General features: G+C 40.7%; 1 protein-coding gene across 8 annotated transcripts in view; it reads left to right on the plus strand.

Moving 5' to 3' along the window:
• GAB1 (GRB2 associated binding protein 1) overlaps positions 1-20,814 on the plus strand; it is a 138,096-nt gene that overhangs the window by 86,264 nt on the left and 31,018 nt on the right. For 6 of the 8 annotated variants that reach the window (XM_074950924.1, XM_074950927.1, XM_074950922.1 and 3 more), the window contains exons 3-5: positions 8,784-8,997; positions 12,752-12,832; positions 17,300-17,892. In XM_074950924.1, the coding sequence (XP_074807025.1) occupies positions 8,784-8,997; positions 12,752-12,832; positions 17,300-17,892 (888 nt within the window). The remainder of the gene's footprint in view (positions 1-8,783; positions 8,998-12,751; positions 12,833-17,299; positions 17,893-20,814) is intronic. The other 2 variants (XM_074950925.1, XM_074950928.1) reach the window with 1 other exon arrangement.

Raw genomic sequence — 20,814 nt, forward strand, 5'->3', positions numbered from 1 at the left:
GCACTACATCTTCAGCATTTTGGTAGGAGGGTTTTTTGTGTGTGTGCATGTTATGTGTTTGCTGGGGAAGGGAGAAGTAGACTAGATCCTCATTTGGATTCTAAGGCTTGATAGTCCTGGATCAGTTTTCTACAAACATAAGTCCTTCATACTTCAAATTTCATACCATGGCTTTTCTAGTTGGGAATAAGGTACTGTTGCATGTTTTATGGATGTAACCTTGGCCTGCATTGCCAAAGTGAAAAATTTAAATAGCTTGGAAAATCAGGAACTGTGTATCTGCTTGCATTTTCAGTATCTGATTTTTACAAGATATTTGTCTCTGCACCCACAAATTAAAGAGTAGCTTCAAATCATATGCACTAGTTACATTTTTATCCCAGCTAATGTATAGATTATTTTGGGATGTTAAATAGAGGATAAATCACATCTATGTACTGGCAAACCTTCCTCTTCCTTCAGAAAATAAAAAGTATACCAATTTTATTCCTTCCTTATAGGAACAGATATAAGTATGATTTATATCCTTCCCCAGAGGGACAGCGGCAACCTTCCCTCTGGCCTAAGGAAAACTGAAGACAGTTGCCTTCAGAGTCTGACAGTGCCACTCTTCAGATTGGCTGGAGGACTTGATACTATGGGATTTGCTCCATTACAGCCCTTGCTAGATTAAGGACTGAGTGAAAGCTTTGCTTTTGTCTGCTCCTCTTCAAACCAACTCCCTTGACATGAAGGGGAGCTGGGTCAGGCCAGTGGTGTGTTGTGCTGCTAGTAGGCTGCTTCATCACGAGAATGTGATTGTTGTGGTGTTTTGTGTATTTTGAGGATTAATTTGGGGGTGGGGGAAATACTGCTCTGGTGGTGGGAGGGGAAGGATTATCCCAGTGGATCACTATGTTGCTCCTTCTGTGCTATCTGGTAGCTTTACTGGAATATCTATGGTGCTGGCGGGCTGTTATTTTCTTTCTTTTTTTCCCTTTGACTTGCACAGGAGTGTTGCTATGTGGTGTTCCAGCGTAGGCCTTCCAAGCAGAAATGATTTATGCACGTCGTCACCGTTCATTTTGGAAAATTACAATAACTTCATTTTGTTGTTTGGACAATGAGCAGATTGATTCATGTTCCTGAATCATCAGTGTCACAAGCTGTTGAATCTGTGCAGATTTCTGAGAGCAGAGTTAAGGAAGCAGTACACTACAGCACTGTATATTGTAGGACAGTTTCTTTTACAGGGATTTAGTTTTCAAGACAGAGTTTACATATACTTTCAGTTAGAAGAACTTAAATTATTTTGGATTCCTGGTGAGTCTGGAGTTACCAAAAAATAGATATTCAAATTACCTAACAACCTTAAGTTATTATTCTTTGTAATTAACAGAAACAAATTGGTGGGTGTTTAACGTTAATTTCTACCCCATCTTCAGATGAAAGCAGTAAAGTGCTAATTTCCAGGATCTTTCTGTGATATCTATCTAAAATGAAAATGGGGAGTGGTAATGCGTAAGAGTTTATTTTAGTTACTTTTCTATAAAACTTCATACTATATCTCTCAACACACACATACGTGTTCAGCAGAAAACTACAGTACTACGTGTATTTTAACTATTTTGAAGTAAAAAAATGATAAAAATGAAAATGCAGGTTGCCTTTATAGTCATTAAAGTTAAACTTGTATATGAATCAGAGCTTTAGAGAAAAAGAATTGTCATACTACATACAAACAGTATGTTCATCAGCCTATTCAAATAAATAAATGTAGCAAGAATAAAGGAAAAGAAGTGGAAGAGAAAGAAAAGAGGAGAAAAAGAACAGAAGAAGGGTATAGTATATATCCTCCCCTCACCTGCCCTCCCATAGATCTTGATTATTTTCTTCATAGCATTTCAATTATATTTTCCAGAAATGCTGATCATGTTTCTTCAAAGGAATCAAAGTTCTACTTCACACAAAAAAGGAACTTTTTTCAAGATTCACTAAATCATTCTGTACGAAATAATTTTACTTTCTTCTGTTGCCTTTCAGTTTTGTACAGTTTGTTTTTGATTTAAATTTTCTGCAGGTTATAGGATTTACTTCATCATGTTAAGGTTCACAGATGCATTATGATTAGGTACTTGAGGTTGCTTGAAGCTATGTGGGGACAATCTGTCACCGGCCGCAAGAGAATGCCCTGAATTTCCTTCCAGTTGTATCTACTTCCACAGTGGCAGGCAGCCTCAGACGTTGTTGTTGTTGTTGTCTATTTTTGTAGTTGGGTAATACCTAAGAGTCCCAGTCATGGATCAGAACCCCATTCTGCTAGGTGCTATACAAACAGAGTAAAACCAGTCCCTTTCTCACAGAGCTTACAATAAGAGAAAATACAACAAGGAAACAGTGAGATAGTAGTAGTCAGCATGGTGTGTATGGTCTCGGCACTCCTGCAGCCTAACTGTTACCAAGATTTTTGAAGGCATCACAGCAAAGGGAAGGATCTGAAGAGGAGAATGAGGTAGCTTTGCAGATGTTTATGGGGAGTTCCTCCCACACAAGGGGTAGCTTGGGCGAAACAACAAAAGTGTTTGTTTGAAAATTTAACCACTGGAGGCTGGCATCTTTGGCTGATCGGAGGCAGGAGTTGACATCTTAATAGCATATGAACGATGATAGGTGGGGATAGGCCATGAAGGACCTTGAAAGTGAAGACAAGCAGTTTATATTTGATGCATTAGAGAATGGGGGAGCCAGTGGAGGGATGTGAAGAGAGGAGTATCATGGTAAAAGTGATAAGCTAGGAGAATAATCTTGGCAAAGAATGGATGTGAGCTGGGCAAGATGGGATATCTCAAGGCCAAAGAGGAGCATGTAGCAGTAATTAAGATGTGAAATATTGTGAGCAAGGAGGAGAGTTTTGGCTGCATGGATGGAAAAGAATGGCCATGTCTTAGTGATGTTATGCAGAAAGAATTGGCAAGATTTAAACATAGCCTTGATGTGAGGATCTAGAAAGAAGGCAGAGTTGATGATGACACCCAGGTTATAGATGAGTGACCAGAACAATGCTGGTGTTGTCCAGTGATAGAGAAAGGAGGGAGGACTTGGAGGGAAAGGAGTAAGAGCTCTGTTTTGTCCATCTTGATTGTAAGCTGATTGCTGGATGTCCACAAGGAGATGTTAGAGAAACCAGCTGTGATTATAATTTGAACAGAAGAACACAGGTCTGTAGTAGAGAGGTAAATCTGTGCGTCATCAGCATAGAGATGGCAGTAGAATTTGTGTTGACAGACAAGATTACCCAGAGACAAGGTGTAGAGGGAGAAAAGAAAGAGACTGTGTGATGGAGTTCGGTGGAACCCCCACCCCCACAAAAAGCTGGGGGGTGGATAAGGAGGATCCTCTGACACACTGAAGGAGTAATTAGAGAGGTAGAAGGAGAACCAGGAGAGGACAGAGTCATGGAGGTCATGGGGGAGGACAAGATATCAAGAAGAACATGGTTGATGGTTATGAAGGCAATTGACAGATCAAAGAGGATGAGGATAGTTCTGAACTTTGGCTAGGAATAGACTGTTACAGACTTTTTGGTGAAAGCATCTCCAATGGAGTGCAAGCGGCAGAAGCCAGGTTGGAGAGGATCTAAGGTAGAACTGGAGGAGAGGAACTCCAGATAATGACTGTGGACAGTGTGTTTAATGAACTTAGAGATGAAGGGTGTAGGGCAATAGGATAGTATTTAGAGAGACATGTTGGGGGGGGTGTTAAAATGAGAAACTAAAGCATGTTTGTATTGTGAATGGAAATAACTGGAGGAGAGTGAGAGTTGAGGAGAAAGGTAAGGGAGTGGGAAAGGGTTTGAGGAGGGAGTCAAAGATAGTAAAAGAAGATGGCTAGGATTGCAGACATGGGATTCAATTAAAGTGGAAAAGTAAAGTTGCTTAGTTAGGAACATGGCAGAATTGAAGGAGGAGAGAACAAATTTGTAGTGGGGGAAGTCAGCTTGGTCACAGCCATTCTGTCAGAGATATTCAGCAGCGTAGGAGCAGGAACAGAGGAAGTAGATATTAGGCTGATCCAGGGCTGGCAAGGTAGACCTGGCAATAGCAGAGAGAGGGGCTAAGGAGTCCAGAATAGATGAAAGTGAAGCATGGAGACAATTGACAACCATATCATGGAAGAGAGGAGAGGGATGAGAGCAAATGAGAAGTCATTGACATTGATGGAGTGGGAATCACAGAAAGGCTAGGTATAGGGCAAGAGGAAGAGAGCAGATGGGTGATGCTGAAAGAGACAAGGCGATGGCCAGATGGAGAGATTGGAGAGAGGAGAGTGCAACGTTTCTCATAACCTAATTACAGGTATTTTGGAGGAGGCTGCAGTGGCTAAAAATGAGTCCCTGAAAAGCACTACTTAAAACTTTTCAGACTAGATTCTATCATAGAACCACAGGATTAGAAGGGACCTCAAGGGTCATCTCGTCTAACCTCCTGCCAAGATGCAGGATATCGTTGACTGGCTAACCTTTATTGCCAGGTACCCATCCTAGTGAGCAAATATAAATTTGACATATGGAAGAATGTCTATAACTTAGCTGATTTCTTTTCCTCAGGAGAAATTATTTAACATCTTTACTGATTGACTTCATTTTCCGATGTTCTCAATTAGATTTCCTTTCATGTGGACTAAACTCACCTTAAATAAAAGGACTTTTTTAAATGGGAGAAAAGTTGATCTAGAAACTATTGGGCATCAAGTCATGGGATCCTTTGAGACATTAGACACAGCAGTAAGAGTATCTGTCTCAGACACCCGAAACACAGTTAATATCTGGATTCCAGTGGGAGATGCAGCAGTACATAAAATAGACAGTTGTTAAATTCTTTTGAAAAAGAGGACTAAATGTAATTTGAGACTGAAAAAACAAAATAAGCTTTTGAAATATTCAGTTGCTCAAAGTTAGTCATTAAAAAGTCAAGAATGTAAAGATTGGATTTTCTTTCACGATCCTACACTAGACCTGGTTGAAAGGCAGAGTTTCTACTATGTGGGAAATTGTGAAAAGCTGAAAAATGTTGTTCTGTTTCAGAACCAAGTATAAATTTAGCAATTTCCCATAGTGGGAAAAACTGGAAAAATATTGTTTGCAAATAATCCAAAAGTTTCATTTCAAATATTTCTAAACAGAATTGACTCAAACTCTGCAACTCCCAGCTCAGCTGTGGCTCCCAAGTTTTCTAGGCTGCCTGTTCCACAGCAAGGAGCCTAGAAGCCCTGACAGCTCCAGCTTGAATCTGGTTCTTCAAGTTTTCAAGCTCCCAGCTCCATGGCAGGGAGCCTGGAAGTCTGGGAAAGTGCACATGGTGAGACTGACCTAGAGGTGTGGCCCCTGGAAGTGCAGGCTCCTTAGTAGCCTGCCAGGGGAGCTGGCAAGAAAGCAGGTAGGTTTCTCATGGAACCCTGCTTGTATTTTGTTGGAAGTTTGCTGAAACTGCTTCACTGGAAAATTCCTGACCAGCTCTATATATCGCTCTTTACAGAAGAGTGCGTAAATGTAGGCTGTATTTCATGGGTGCTATATTTACTGTCTTGACTCATATATTGATAGTTTATGTAAGGGAGCTGAAAACCTCCAAGGGTGAGTGGGTGACTCAGTTTATATTTATACAGGTTTTTTGACTGAGACATTTATTAAAGATGATGTCCTTGATTTCAAAACAGACTGAAAAACTAATGCAAGAGGAGAGGGAGAAATTGGTGTTGGGGCTGGATAGAGGAGTTAAAGCATCCTGTGTGTCATGATGTGATTTATATTATATTAGAATAATACTGCAGAAATGATGTCCCTTGTTATAAAATATTAGTTGTTTGAAAGATAAGTGATTTAGTGACATGTCTGTGTACTTTGAGATTATTTGACATTCATTTTCCCTTTTGCATACCACATTCTAGGGTGGGTGGAGAGGGGTGTGTGTGTGCGTATACATGTAGGTACACCACCACAAATTCTTGAGTTTTCTGTAGAAGTGTGTACTCTGTCTATGTAGGCTCTCAAATGGCTCCATCTCCATAGCATATGTAGGATTTGTTCAAGGTTATTACTTTAATAGATAAATTGTCTTTAAATCATTTTAATTAAAACATTTACATAGTAGTAACTGGATTGAATGACTCATCTCTAAGAATTTTAGAGCCAGGCAATGGCTTATCTGTTGCTGATTCATGCTTATAATGGGAAAATCCCATTTTTACTTTCCAGTACTTCTACCTACATCCTATGAAGAATGCTTTCTCATACTCTAAATCAGCACGATTGACATTTTATTAAATCAATATTTTTATAAAGGCTCCCATAACCTTTTATATTCTGCTCACATTATGCAAACACTTTACGTAAGTATTACATACTTTAAAAAGTGGTGGAAAGTTCTACTGTACTCATTTGCAAAGTACACTATAACAAATAATTTAGTTCATACGTAAAAAAGGCATTCAAACCTTCTAGATTATTCTCAGCGTGCACCCATCAGCAACATTATAAATAACCTAAATGGTGAGGGAAAGCCTTTCATTATTCTTGGTTGCAAAATGTCCTTTTAACCATTGTTTACTTTTCATAACTATTTTGTGTGTAACTTTGCTCTTATACCCAGCTTTATATTGACCAGACTGACAAACACTCAACTGGGTGACACATCTGTCCACTGTTACCAACCAGCGAAAAAATAAGAATAATCCCCCCAGTTGTCCAGTTTAAAAAGCTGCTTGTTCTAGCTCTACTGAATACAGGAATTCAAAGTGAAATGGGATGCTTGTTGTGCTCATGTGTATGATAAATACACTGAATGCTTTTCCAGTTCAGTTATTTCAAAGCAGCCCTGGTGTCGGAGCTTTGGGAACAAACCAAAAGATTTTGAATGCTTTTTTTTACTAGTAATAATGAACCAAGATCATTAGTAAAGCTCATTAAAATCATAGTAAGCTGCTAGGCTAAACCTTCAACATCACATCAGGTTCCAAAGTATATTAAATGGCTAAAGAGAGTTTTGAGTGTTTAAAAACACTAAATTAAAACATTAATGTTTACTTTATCAGTACTGAAAACAATTATTAACAATACTAGACTCATGCAAGGCAAATTAGAAGCACCCTTAAGGTGAAGAAAAAACAATTTTGAGCTGAACTAAGACTTTTGTTTCAGAGTAACTCAATCACTGTTCAAATCATACATTGGTTTAAAATAATGATTGGGGACTCACTAGAGCATGCCATGCATCCACATCAGGATAGATTTCACAGTATAGATTCATAAGTTGGATGATATTCATGGTTTAGCACTCCACCCACCCCAAATACCAAGCATATATTTGGGTCCAGTGTGGTGTTTAAATGGCCAAATAACCATTTATGGTTGGCCCCTTTCATTCTAATCCCTAGGATTCAGCCCATTTCTGAATTCTCTTGCCCTTCCTCTGGAAGGGGGAATGAAAGTACATGTGAAGGGTCCCGCAGTTCACAAAGACTTACAGACTCCTCTTCTTCCTCCAGTCAAATAGGGTCTACCAGTCATCTCCCAGACTTCTTACTCATGTTTACTTCTTGGAGCTAGTCACTTTGAGCCTATTATCTGCACTGGCATTGAGAGTGCCACTGAGAATAGCTTGGCTACACCCACACACATGCTGCTGGTATCTGCCTTCTGTCAATCCACTAGGTTCTGCTGATCACACATCTGTCCCTGTGTCTACTAGACATGTCCATCTTTCCTGTAAAGTTCAGGGACATCATACTGGATTTTGTCGTGTGTGATTAGTGCACTACCTGTGTACAAAAAGATCCTAGCTCATGTCTATGAGGGTTATATACAGCAAGGGTAAAAAGGGGGGCCACAGAGCCCATCGCCTCTCTTCTCAGCCACCACCCCACAAGCCTGGCTAATGAAGGAGCAACCTCTCCTCCTCCTTCTCTGCACTCTGCCCAGGCATGATGTCTGTGTGCATTCTGAGCTGTCGTGAAGGAAGGAGAAGGGAAGGCTCTGGAGCAGCTGAGCCTGTACCTTACCTTCCCCTCAATCCTTCTCTTGTCAGGACCCCAGAGATTGAAAGACTTCTTTGGGAATTTAGCACATCTCACAAGTTCTTGTAGGCAACAGTGAATGTTCCATATGAGCAAAGCCTTTTTGTTTGTTTTTTGTGCATTTTTTCCTGTTTCTTAATTCCATTTTGCCTAGTTTTCTAGTATCAAATACCAAAGTGACTGGAATCAAGGAAAAATACGTTGAACACAGTGTAAAATGCGGAATCATGCAACCATAACATAATTTTAACCTATGAGCACTTGTCTGTTGTTTTAAAACGACAGATTTGTCTGCTTAATTGTTGCACTGTACCAGTCAGCATCTTTATTTTGCTTGTGACCAGAAAAGTGGGTGAAAAATCATGTTAACAAGACAAAACCTCTAGTTTTGAAGGGACAGTCAGGCGACTGACATCTGGAAAAATCTGAAGAACAACAGGGTCCCAAGGCATTTTTGAATGGCCTAGAATGAAGGAGGTCCTCCTCCATCCTCTTTGTACATCAAATCAGACAAAATGATCTTCCATATACAGTTTTGTTTAGAAATATTTTTCTAATATCCTACAGACCTGTTTTTGAGTGAGTCAGAAATTATTGTTATGCTGAAATTGGCTTAATCTGCACACTATAATCTTAATATTAATGTTGTTTACCTTCCAATGACATCATATAGTTTAAAGAGCACAATAAACTATGAAAAGAATGATTAACATCTCTGTACTTTTATGTCATAGATGCTGTGAAGCCACTTGGCAGTTCTTTACAAGCATCTGCCGAATTGCCATTAGCAGTCAATACTTCACCACCATCTGTACAAGCAGAATCATCCCTACCTCCTCCATATCAACTAATTAATATCCCACCTCTGGAGTCCTCATCTAGCCAAGAAGATCCTCAGGATTACCTATTGCTAATAAATTGTCAAAGTAAGAAGCCTGAACCTACGAGGTAAATGGGTGTTTTCATTTTTTTGCAGTAGTCGTTTCATTTGTATAGACCAAAGATGGTTACTCTTGCAAAGCATTTCTGTATATTACATGATTGCTTTTTGTTGAAGTTATTCAGCAGTCAAATGCACAAGTCTTGATTCTTTACCCGATCACTTTTGCTCTTCTCCCTATGTTCTGGGCTTGAATTTCTTGTTTTAATAATATGAAATGGTAGCATCAGAGCTAGCATCTTTGTTTTTTTGTTGTTTTTCTAAATTTTTTAAATTATTTGCTGATAAAATGTACCAGACTAATAGTCCCGGAGACCAAATATTTCTGTATATCTCTGGAATTAGGTGCAACTTGGATAGCAAAGATGGGTCTTTCTTCTCACCACTCTCCATTGTGCCTCAAACCAGCTCTAGGATGGAGAGGTGGCCGTTTAGTACCTTGTACTTCTACCATGACTACTATCAGGGAAGCCAAATTACCACCAGTTAAGTGGTGGCTCAGTGATAGGGATAAAAATCAACCAAACCTGTACTGAGATCACCAACTCATTTAACACAGGCTGCCAAGCAACCCTCAAATGATCAGTTTTTGGTTATTACTGACTTGGATCAAATTCAAACAAGAGATCTTGTGATGAGAGACAATTTATCTTGAACCATCCAGTCTCTGCATCCTGAGTTTTGTGAGCTGTTAGTGTGTTTTGAATAATATAGAAAAATTAGTATGATCTAATTATGTCCAATTTAATATTAAATAGGTTTACCCACTCTGTTATCTCTCCTAAAGAGTAGGAAAACTGACTACTATTTTATAATATATGTAAAAAAACCTGAGCAGCTCTGGTAACTGATGTACCCAAGTAACTGCTGCTTCTCATTTTAAATGGAAACGTAATGCCGCCTGTATAGGAGGATGTAATATGTAGTGGTAAATATCCAGGAATTATTGCTTTGTTTCTCAGAATGGTCCTTGGAAAACATTAGAAACCTCTCAAGCAGAGATGCTTTGCTGTAACCATTTAAAATAATGGTCCCTTGTGTATTTCTAGAGAAGCTTGCTCATTATTCTCTTGATTGCAAAGGGGCACATTTAAAGGCTAAGCAGAGGTCTGTGAAAGTGTTTTTCCTGAGTCTTCCACACATTCACTTAGAGCAATACAGTCAATGGTGTGACTGTCTGCCAGGTTTCAGTGTTACTGTGCCATGCATTCTGGAGCACCACAGAGTAAGGTACAATGGTCCTAGGACAAGAGGGGTATTTCTTAGTCTTCTTGTTGCTGACTGCAACCAACGCCCAAAATACCTCATTTAGGGCAGGCAAATAAGCCTGCTCTCCTCCAGTCCATGGAAGATGAAGATGGTGGGCAGCCCTCCCACACTCAAAACAGTGCTTGGAGTGGAGCGTGCCCACTGGCTAACTCGTAAAATATTAAAGGGCAGAATGTCCACCTGTGTCTTGCAACCTGATGGGAAGGAATCTGTGTAATACGGAGCAGTAGTAGTAACTCTATATTGAAGGTTCAAACTAGTTCTGTATTATAAGCCCAGTTTTAGACATTCCACTACTAACTTCCTCCTCCCCCCCAAAAAACCCCAATCTTTCTGAAATACGTCACATCTCTTCTGAGGGTAAAGATTTTCTGAACAGTTTGATTTTAAAAAAGAGTTTTAAAGGTAGTGTTTTGAATATTTAGCTGTAGTTTACTTTCTAAATATGATTCTAATTCCTTTTTGGCTCATTGTATCACCAGAACGGCTTGGCCTAGAAACTCCAGATTGGTTTTTTTAATTGGCTCTGGTGACAAGAAGTCTTCCTCAGCATTTCAAGGGGCCTAGTTGTGGTAGGGGCAGGTAAAGAGGTGTGTAAGTGCTATGAAGAACACTTTTTAGAAATATAAATTGAGTATCTTCTGACACCAGCTGCTGAACGGAGTCAGAATTGAGAGTATGGGTTGAGGTGGGAGACTAGGAAGAAATGTGGAGGAATAGGAGTCTGGGAGGGACCGTGGAGAATGGGAGGGGATTGAGGGATGTAGCCAATGAATTTAGTTTATTCGTTTATTGTGTGATGTTATGTCATATATAATCATTGTATGCTAAATAGAGTTGAGTGGTAGGATTATAGAAGTATAAGATTGATCAGTAGTTAGAAAGGATAATTATGTTGGAATGTGAGGGTGGAGAGTGTATGAATGGACTGCATGTCACCATGATTCCCTGAAGGTCTGGATGAGACAGGAGGAGAGAGAGAGAGAGAGAGAGAGAGAGATGAGGGGCAGGATGCAAGTTGGACATGGAGAGGGGAAGATGAAAGAAAAAGGTGCTCAGGGAGCTGTGGTTCATTATTTTGCGGGTTATGGAATGTGTTGAATATGTGGTGGTATGAGTATTTGAAGACCTTGTTATTTGGTATGTTATAGTGAGGCAGTAGCACCTCTAATAGTGTGGGTTGAGGTGAGCTTGCTGTTTAACATTTAACTGTTTGTCCTTATTTTATAAAATATGTAAGTGTTACTGCAAAATAATGTTATATTGTAGTTTTAGCCCCAACTCAGCAAGTGAAGCACTTGCCTAACGTTGGGCATATATATTTTGCTGAAATGGGGCCATAGCAAATTGGAAAGAGACCCCTTGATAAGGAACTAGAACAGTGGGCTACAGGTTGCCCACCACTGAACTAGAATTTCACAATATCTTTGCAATTTATGTTATGTATTTATGCAGATTATAAGGGGTCATATTTACGATTGGGTGGGGAGGGGAAACTTGTATGAGTGCACAGGAGCAATGGTGAGTGAAGAAGGAATACATGGCATGACTGAAGTGGCTACTTTCCTTTACTGTTAGTTTCTAGACTTTCATACTTTTTGCGGTTTTTTTAAGAAGTAGAATAATTAATCTCTGGATTTTATAATACAGGTTCTAGGTGTTGGTGGACGCCATTGATGCATCCTTTTGGCCTTCAGTATTTCTTAGCAAAGTTTTTTAACCATATTTTTTAAAAATAAAACATAATAATAGTTATAATACAGTAGGCAGATGTTATAACATTAGAAAAAAGTTACAAATTAAAGTAATTTTCATAATTGTTTAGTTTAGGAGTTGGTTTACCTTTTAGTTCATCCTTCAACAGTGGCCAGTGTTCATCGAAAAATGAGGAGAAAATATCTTTCTTTAACATATTGCTTTTTAGAGCATCTAGGAATCAGTGCATCCCGGTACATTTAGGGGAGGGGGACTAAAGGCAAATAGTTCCTAGGTTATTTCTTTTTATTTATTATTTCTGGGGTTTTTTTCTATTTTTTTTTTATTTATTTTCTATCTTTTTATTTATTATTTCTATTTCTAGGTTATTTCTTTTTTGGGATTTTCAAGATTCTTGGCATTTGCATTTTCAGTGCCACCATACATATATTTTATTTATAGATACTTTAAAAATGTTGTACAATTACTGGAATTGGGGGTATGTTAGAAATGATAGTAGTTGTATTAATAATCATCATCATTTATTTTACAGTACAGTTTTATGCCTTGATCACTTTGGACCATCCTTAAAGTTCTAATAGTTAATTAGTAAAAAATGTCATTACATTTCACTGCAGTGTTAAATAAGATTGAGAGTTCATCTTTGATCTTACAAGAAAAATTGCATCCAGAGTCTGTTTGAAATCTTTAAATTTCTGGCTGGTTGGCAGAGATACATACAAAATAACAGCTTTTATCTTGCTGATCTTACTCCATTTTTTCCTGTTTATAAACCAGCCCAGGGTCATCCTTTATCTCTGAAGAAGGGAAAGAATATCTACTACTGGAGGATTTTGAAAGTAAAAAGATTCCACTGCAGTGAGTGTATAATTGTTGTTTTTTAGTCTGTGTGAGAAATCAAGCACAGAGCCATAACCTGCTTGAAAATTTCATATTTGAAACATGTCCTGCATGGTCTGCCGTGAGTTTTAATAAAGGAAACAATATAACCCAACTTCAGTTAATCAAGATAGGGCTATGACAGCACCTATCAAGGCTGAACTCACATTTCTACCATGCATGCTTCTCACACTGCTCTTTTACCATTCCTGAGTGCTGATACACAATAGCTGCTTTGCTCCTATACCTTGTCTGGAGTAGTCTCTCGGCCCTGTTGTATTGATTCTCACGGAGGGAAAGCTATTGGTGCAGGACAAGTGACCAAACTACTTACAGTGTATTAGAAAGTGGGGAGTTCAATCCTCAGTCTGCTTCAAAACTGAATATTTTTGTAAAATTATTTGTGTTCCTAATCCTCTGTCAGCAGCTAGTTTTGGGAAGAGGAACCAAGAGCTAGTTAAAGGGACAAAAATGTGCTTCTACCTACAGTAGCTCCTCACTTAACGTTGTAGTTATGTTCCTGAACAATGCGACTTTAAGCGAAACCATGTTAAGCGAATCCAGTTTCCCCATAAGAATTAATGTAAATGGGGGGGGGGGGGGTTAGGTTCCAGGGAAATTTTTTTTTTGCCAGACAAAAGACATACACACACACACACAATAAGTTTTAAACAAACAATTTAATACTGTACACAGCAATGATGATTGTGAAGCTGGTTGATGTGGTGGAGTCAGAGGGTGGGATATTTCCCAGGGAATGCCTTACTGCTAAATAATGAACTAGCAATTGGCTGAGCCCTCAAGGGTTAACTCGTTATTAATATAGCCTCACACTCTACAAGGCAGCACGAATGGAGGGAGGGGAGACAGCATGGCAGACAGGCACACAAACTGTGTGTGAGAGAGAGATGAGCATTTCCCCTTTAAGTACACTGCCCCCACTCTTAAGTACACTGCCTTGTTAAGTTAATCAGCAAGCTGAGACCACAGCTGCTGCCAGGAATCTCCATCTGTCCTGAGCCGTGTTGTTTGTCCCCCCTGCTTTATGGAAGATGGGGTAAGCGGGGTGCGGGAGCAGGGGGGAGGGGGACACCCTGACATTAGCCCCCGTCTGGCCCCTGCACAGCAAGCAGGAGGCTCAGGGAGCAGCTTCAAGGCAGAGGGCAGGAGCAGCACATGGCAGTGGGGGGAGGGACAGCTGAACTGCCCGCAATTGATAGCCTGCTGGGCGGCTGCCACACAGGGAACTTAGGGGCGCTGCTGGTCCACCCTCGTTCCAAGCCCCCACCAGCTAGCTCCAAGGGGCTGCTCTTCCTGCAAGCAGGGAACAAAGCAGGCGGCTGCCAAACGACGTTATAAGGGAGCATTGCACAACTTTAAATGAGCATGTTCCCTAATTGATCAGCAACGTAACATCGTTAACCGGGATGACTTTAAGTGAAGAGCTACTGTAGTTCAAAGCCTTGTCAGGGGCATGCATACTCCCACAACTACACAGCTACATGGAGAGTGGAAGCCAGTTTGAGTATGGTCCTATATCCCATCACCACCTCTGTGGAGCCAGGTCAGGACTTGAAGGATGTACAGGACTCTCTTCATGGTACCATGGAAAGAGAGGCTGTCTTAGTGTGGGAAAAGGAATGGGGTTGACACTATGTTGCCAGTGCTTGGGACTGGTAATGCACCCGTGTAAGGACAATGTGTAGTACAACCATGATGCTAGGAGTTGGTGCGTCAGTCCTACTTTGGTAACAGATGTGGCTAATTTTTTTCCTCTTGCTAAGTCAGTCTTTTTTTTTAAACAAATAGGAGTGCAGTGATGCAGTGCAGTGATAGTAATCCGTACTATCTGCTGATCTACTATCAGAGCCAGAAAAGTTATTCATGACCTGCTATGAAAGTGTATGGAAAAGTTATAAAATTTTGCTGTTCTGCTTGAATTGAAGAAATGCACCCTTCACTAAACATCCTGCTTCTAGTGTCAGTCTGGGAAAATAATAGAGTTAATTCTCTTCACAAGCTCTGCTCACAACCCTGGCGCTCACAACCCTGGCTGTCCCAGTCTGAGATGCCATTCGCAGTACATTGTGCAGATTTTCATAATTATACCAGTTCTTCCATGCCTGTTTTGATCAGCAGTGAAAGTTGTCATTGACATTTAATGATCATTTATGCTTCAGAGATTGTCACACTAAAATGAAAAGGGGCAATTTACTCCTGTCTTGGCACTGTTGTTGCAGCATGTCTTCAAACTTAGACACACACAGATCAGTAATGCCAGTTCACATTTTGAAGGTTATATGCACATCCATAAGGACTAGAGACTCAGTTTGAAAAGGATAGTTTTTGAAAAGGCTTAGATTCCAAAGCACAAGTTGCAGCCACTAGGGAAAAGGGAAAGATGGCTAGGCTGCCTCAAGTAGTCCAAAGCTGATCCCTCTCCCTGTTTCCTTCTGTTCAGTTTTCATGAATGCGCAGGGACAAGAAACAGTGAGGAAACGCATTGTTACATTTAGAAGTAATTAAAGTTTAATATGGTAGCATTACTAGGTAGCATATTAAGAGGTATCTAGGTTAGCATGATCTGTACTCTACTAGAGTGGCATCCATGCACTGTTGTTGCACTACTAATTTTCAATGATGGTTTTAGCTGACTGTTTCCTGCATGTTATGCATTTATAGAATTACATAAAATGCAACACAGCCTCATTAGGCGGTCTCTCAAAGGTCCGTGTTAAAGGCTCCTTAGTGCTCAGAATTGGTAAGTAAGATTTTAAAGATATTTGTAATACTTTTTGTGCACAATATTTTAAAGCCCACTTGGGTTTGGGAGCATAGGTAAACAGAGAATATGTAATGGACAACAATGATTGTAATAACTGCATAATCCATGAATGGAAGAGTGAAAATTAAAGTGTGCTGTATTGCTTGCTACATGAATTTCTATTCTGTGGTCATATCATGCTATGCTGTGTGTTTCTTGCTTTAATTTGTATTTTATTTTTGTAGCTTTTTTTAATTACTTGAAGTTTTTGAAGGTGTGTGCGTGTGCGCACTGAGACTAATAATCTTTGATACTATAGTTTGACTACTGTTTCTACAGGATAGAAAAATATGACTTTGAGACCTTTTGTTTGTCACTGGTATGGAATATAAAATTATGGGGCAGATCCCTGTCATCTTTATTCAGGCAAAACTCGCAGTGCTTTTGCTGGGAGTTCTGTTTGAATACGCACTAGAGAATCAGGTTGTATGTTTGTAAGTGTGTAACTTTTGTTTTCACAGCTCCTAGTATCCAAGATGTTAGATGTTGTTGTTTTATCTTTAGTCAAATATTTACTCCAATAATTTTATAAACTGCCGTGTAATCAGTTACGTGACTGGAGTAGTATGGGTAATAGCTGTACTTATTACAGTGACATGCTCAAATTGTGCCACACAGGCAACAGTGGATTCCAGTGATACTTAAATTAGAAAAGAATGTGGTGTATTCTATACCAATATGTGGGCATTGTGGGTAAATGCGAAGTTTAAGGGTCTGTTTACCTATTAGTGTTTTCGTTTATTTTGACTTTTTTGTTAAACTAACTGTCAGGCTTATCAGTTGAATTTTTGTGCCACAAACAATGTGATGATGGAGTTCTACACAAGAGGGGAGAGAGAGAGTGAGTGCAGCCACTGCTTTTTTTGGCATTTTAGGTAACAGTTCATTGATAGGTGTTGTCTTCGTCAGAGACGTAATTTCCAAAGAAGCCCCATAAAACCCACTGTTAGAGTTTTAAAAAAATAAATAAAAAAAGTCAAACAATGCTGTCTTGACCCTGGTCAAGACCAGAATACAGGCTTGTACCCCTTGTCCTGTAATTTTTTTCTTCAGACTAACTGCTTCAGCTTTTCTGCCTCCATTTCCTGTTTTACTCTATACATTGTCTTCTGTATGCTTAAAAAAAGAAAAGTGTATAGTCTTTAGGTATCAACTTAAAGCTGTCACAAGTTACAAGGCTTTTTTTTTTTTAAATTGTATTTCCTTCATATTTATTAGAGGAAGCAAGTTACCATAGGCCCAGAATTTTTGTGCTATGTCTGGACAGTTAACATTGCCATTAATGCGCTCTTCATATAGTGTGCAACATGTTTTTTTTAAAAAAAAACAAACAAAAAAACCCAGCCAAACAAGAAGCCCTCCAAACCAGTCTGAGACTTTATTCAAAGTCACGTACTTGTGAAAACCCCAGCTGCCTAGCTGTTATGATGAATATATCCACACACGTGTGTGTGCATGTGTACATGTATAATTAGATCTTTGTTCTAAATATTTTCGTTTAATTTTTTTTAGAATTAAGAAATTTAATGACTTTTAGTTGCTGACATTTTAAATGTTCTGTTGTTCTTTACAGTTGAAATGTGTTTCTTTATACATCAAAATTTCAATCTTATTTTGTTTAGATTGCATGCTGACTCAGCAAAGTCCATCTGTTCTGAAACTGACTGCAATGATAATGTATCCTCCCATAAAAATTCTGCTCCATCATTGAGCAAGCATGCAGTGAACGGCTTTTTTCAGCAGCAAAGTGCCTATGACTCTCCGCCACCTCGAGCGGCATCAGTGTCCGTAGACTGCAGTCTTTATAACCTGCCTAGAAGTTATTCACAGGATGTTTTACCAAAGGCAACATCTCCATCTGGGACTGATGCAGAAGGAGAGCAGCATGTTTTCAGTACCCTTTCTGCTACATCATCATTAGATACACAAATGAGGCATTTCTCCATTAGTTATGACATTCCCCCAACACCTGGAGGTACTTATCAGATTCCACGAACTTTTCCAGAAGGAACTTCAAAGCTAGAGACTATTCCAGATATTCCTCCACCTCGGCCACCAAAACCACATCACACTTCGGATCGATCTCCCGTGGAAACTTGTAGCATTACTCGTACTGCCTCAGACACTGATAGTAGTTATTGCATCCCTACAGCAGGATTGCCACCATCACGCAGTAATACCATTTCCACTGTAGATTTGAATATATTTCGTAAAGGTCAGTAGTTGGTGTCTCGACCTTGCTTTTTCACGATTCTTTTGTTTCAATCATTTTGTGCAATAGGCTGAGCTCTTTAAAGGAATGGACCTAAGGGAATTATGCACTCAATTTCCCTTGAAAATAGGGTGCCTAAGTCTCTTGGAATGCTTTGAAAATCTCAGCCAAAATGAAGACCATAAAAAGGCTTTATCAAGCTTTTTAGAGTGCCCCTTTTAAAACATCAGTAATTTTAAATTAATTTTTAAGTCTTCTTTAAATATGTTACATAGAAACTTACTTCTGGTGACCTCATCCAAAATATAGGCATTTTATTAAATTTTGATGGTCCAAGTCTCAAGAATTTATTAAGATTGTCTAGCGCAGCCTTCAAATATAATATTGACCAAATTATTTGCAGACAACATACTTCATATTTCTGTATATTTTATATTGTAATCCTATGTGGTAGTGGTAGCCCTGTGATAAATTGTATTTATCATGGACCTTCACTGCTTCACCTGCATGGTGCACTCTAACAATGTTCCCTCAAATTTTTTACATCCATGTGCAGAATGAATTTTGTTATGTGCACCAATATGGAGGTGTGTGGTGGGGGTGGGACCAAGGGGTTCGGAATGTGGGAGGGGGCTCAGGACTGAGGCAGAGTGTTGAGATGTGTGGGGGGTGAGGGTTCTGGGGTGGGGTCGGGGATGAGGGGGTTGAAGAGCAGGAGGGGGCTCAGGGCTGGGGCAGAGGGTTGGGATGCAGAGGATGAGGGCTCCGGCTAGGGGTGAGGGCTCTGGGGTGGGGCTGGGGATGAGGGGTCCAGGGTGTGGGAGGGAGATCAGGGTTGCGGCAGAGGGTTGGGGTGCGCGGGGTGAGGACTCTGTCTGGGGGTGCAGGCTCTGGGTGGGGCTGGGGATGAGGGGTTTGGGGTGCAGGCTGCCCCGGGGCTGCAGTGGGGAGAGAGAACTCCGAGGATGGGGCCAGGGGAGAGGTGCCTCTCCCCACCTGCACAGAACTTGATAGCCTGCTGCGTGGCCGTGCAGTTTAGAGGGAAGTTAGCACTCTAAACCATTTTTGCCAGCGCAGTGGCTCATGTTCCAGACCTACGAGTAGCTTCTAAACCAAACTGCTTCTTTCCTTCACATGTGGAGTTCCCTCTTCCTGTTCAAAGGTGCAGTGGCTCAAGGCCCAGCAGTGGTAATCCTCATGTGTAACAGCTGTAAAGTCAATGGCTGTTCTAAAATTGTTCTGGAAAAATGACTTGCTTGAGTTCCATGTTTCTTGAGTGTCAGTGATCCGATAAAATATTTACTTAATTTACATATATCTTTTCTACTTGTCAAACTCACTTTGGTTTGCAGAAGTCAAGCGATCTTATTTTCTTTTTATCACTAGTAATAAAGATCCTGTAGGCAAGTTATAACTGGAGTTGTACAGATGTAACTCAGGGCAGAATTTGGATACTGTGTGTTTGCAAAAATATAATGTGCTGCAGGGTCTTTCTCTGGTATCACCACCAGAGAAGTATATCAGAGAAGGCAAAAGCGGGGAAAAACCCCAAACCCTCAGCTTGAGCTAGAGTTGATATTCAGTTTGTATGGCTGATAGGTAGAAAAAAAATCTCATCATCTCCTCTTTCTATCAGAGCATTATAGACTCTTAGATGAGTGGATAACACGTCTCTGGCTTTGTAGATCCAAACCAGCCATGGATTCAGTCCAGAAAGCTGTCAAAAAGGGGCAGTTGAGGATTTCTCCTCACACCGGGGAATCAATGGATGTCACAAAACTGGCATAGTCAACACTGTGCTGCCCCTCCACCCCACACAACCACCGCTCTGCAAATGGGGTGCCTTGGGGAGTGGGGTGCAAATAGGGAGTGGGGTGGAGCACATGATATCCAGCTGGCTGCTACTGGAAAAACAGAGAAACTCAGAAGCTGTTCTGAGTTACACCGGGGCTGATCTGGTTTTAGCCATCACAGATTGGGGGATCAGAAAAGTGGTTTAGAGCCACTCTTCCACCTCCCTCCTCAACTGGTGCTGAGTTTATACTTGACATGGCTGACACCTGAGCGCTGTATATATGTTTCTTCTTTAGACCAATACTTCTTGCTCTTCAAGATTGTGACAGGGCACTCTATTCACTGCAGGATAGCTCCTCCTCCTGGCTGTTCTGGGGATTAGTTCTGCGAGGCAGACTCCCCTTCTGCCAGCTGCACTCTGTCGCTCTGTCTTGCTCTCTGTCTGCAGCCCCTGTCGCTCCAGGAGCTACTGCAGCCTCAGCCCTCCAGCCAAATCACAACGGTTTCCCCTTCCTGGGTGATTTTTCAAAGTCTCTTGCCACAAAAGAGCATGAGGCAATCCTCACGTCCGCTGCCCTGGCAATGTCACTCCAGTAATGTCTCAGACAGTCTTCCTGTTCACTGCCCCAGGGTGCCACTCCCTGAGTGGCTGGTAGGGGAACCTGGGCCCACCATGTACTATGGGTTCCAGCCCAGGGACCCTACAACACACAGCCAAGGTCTGTTCAGTCCCCAACCTTGCAGCTTACTCCATGGGCTGCTTCCTACCCTGCGTCCCACAGGCTCTCTTGTCCACCATGCTCTCTTCAGTGTAGACCCTTCTCTGAGGGCCAGACCTCCCCAGGGTTGTACTCTTTCCTTGGGTTCCTTCCTTCCCTTTCTACTAAAGAGGAGGTCACTGCAAACTTCCTCCCGGAAGCCTTTTCTGATGCCAGCTTCCTGTGTTTATGCTAGCTCAGCCCACCTTTGCTCAGGTGAGCTTCTCTCTAATCAGGGCTTTCCACTCAGCCTATATCTCCCTCTTTTGCTGCTTAATTGGCTGCTTGGGCTCACCTGGTCTAATTCATTCCTCTCAGAACCAAAGTGGGGAGTACACCCCATCACAAAGGTATTGAAGGGTGGTCTTTAGAC

The sequence above is a fragment of the Natator depressus genome, chromosome 4 (assembly GCF_965152275.1).
Source record: "Natator depressus isolate rNatDep1 chromosome 4, rNatDep2.hap1, whole genome shotgun sequence".
Taxonomy (NCBI): Eukaryota; Metazoa; Chordata; order Testudines; family Cheloniidae; genus Natator; species Natator depressus.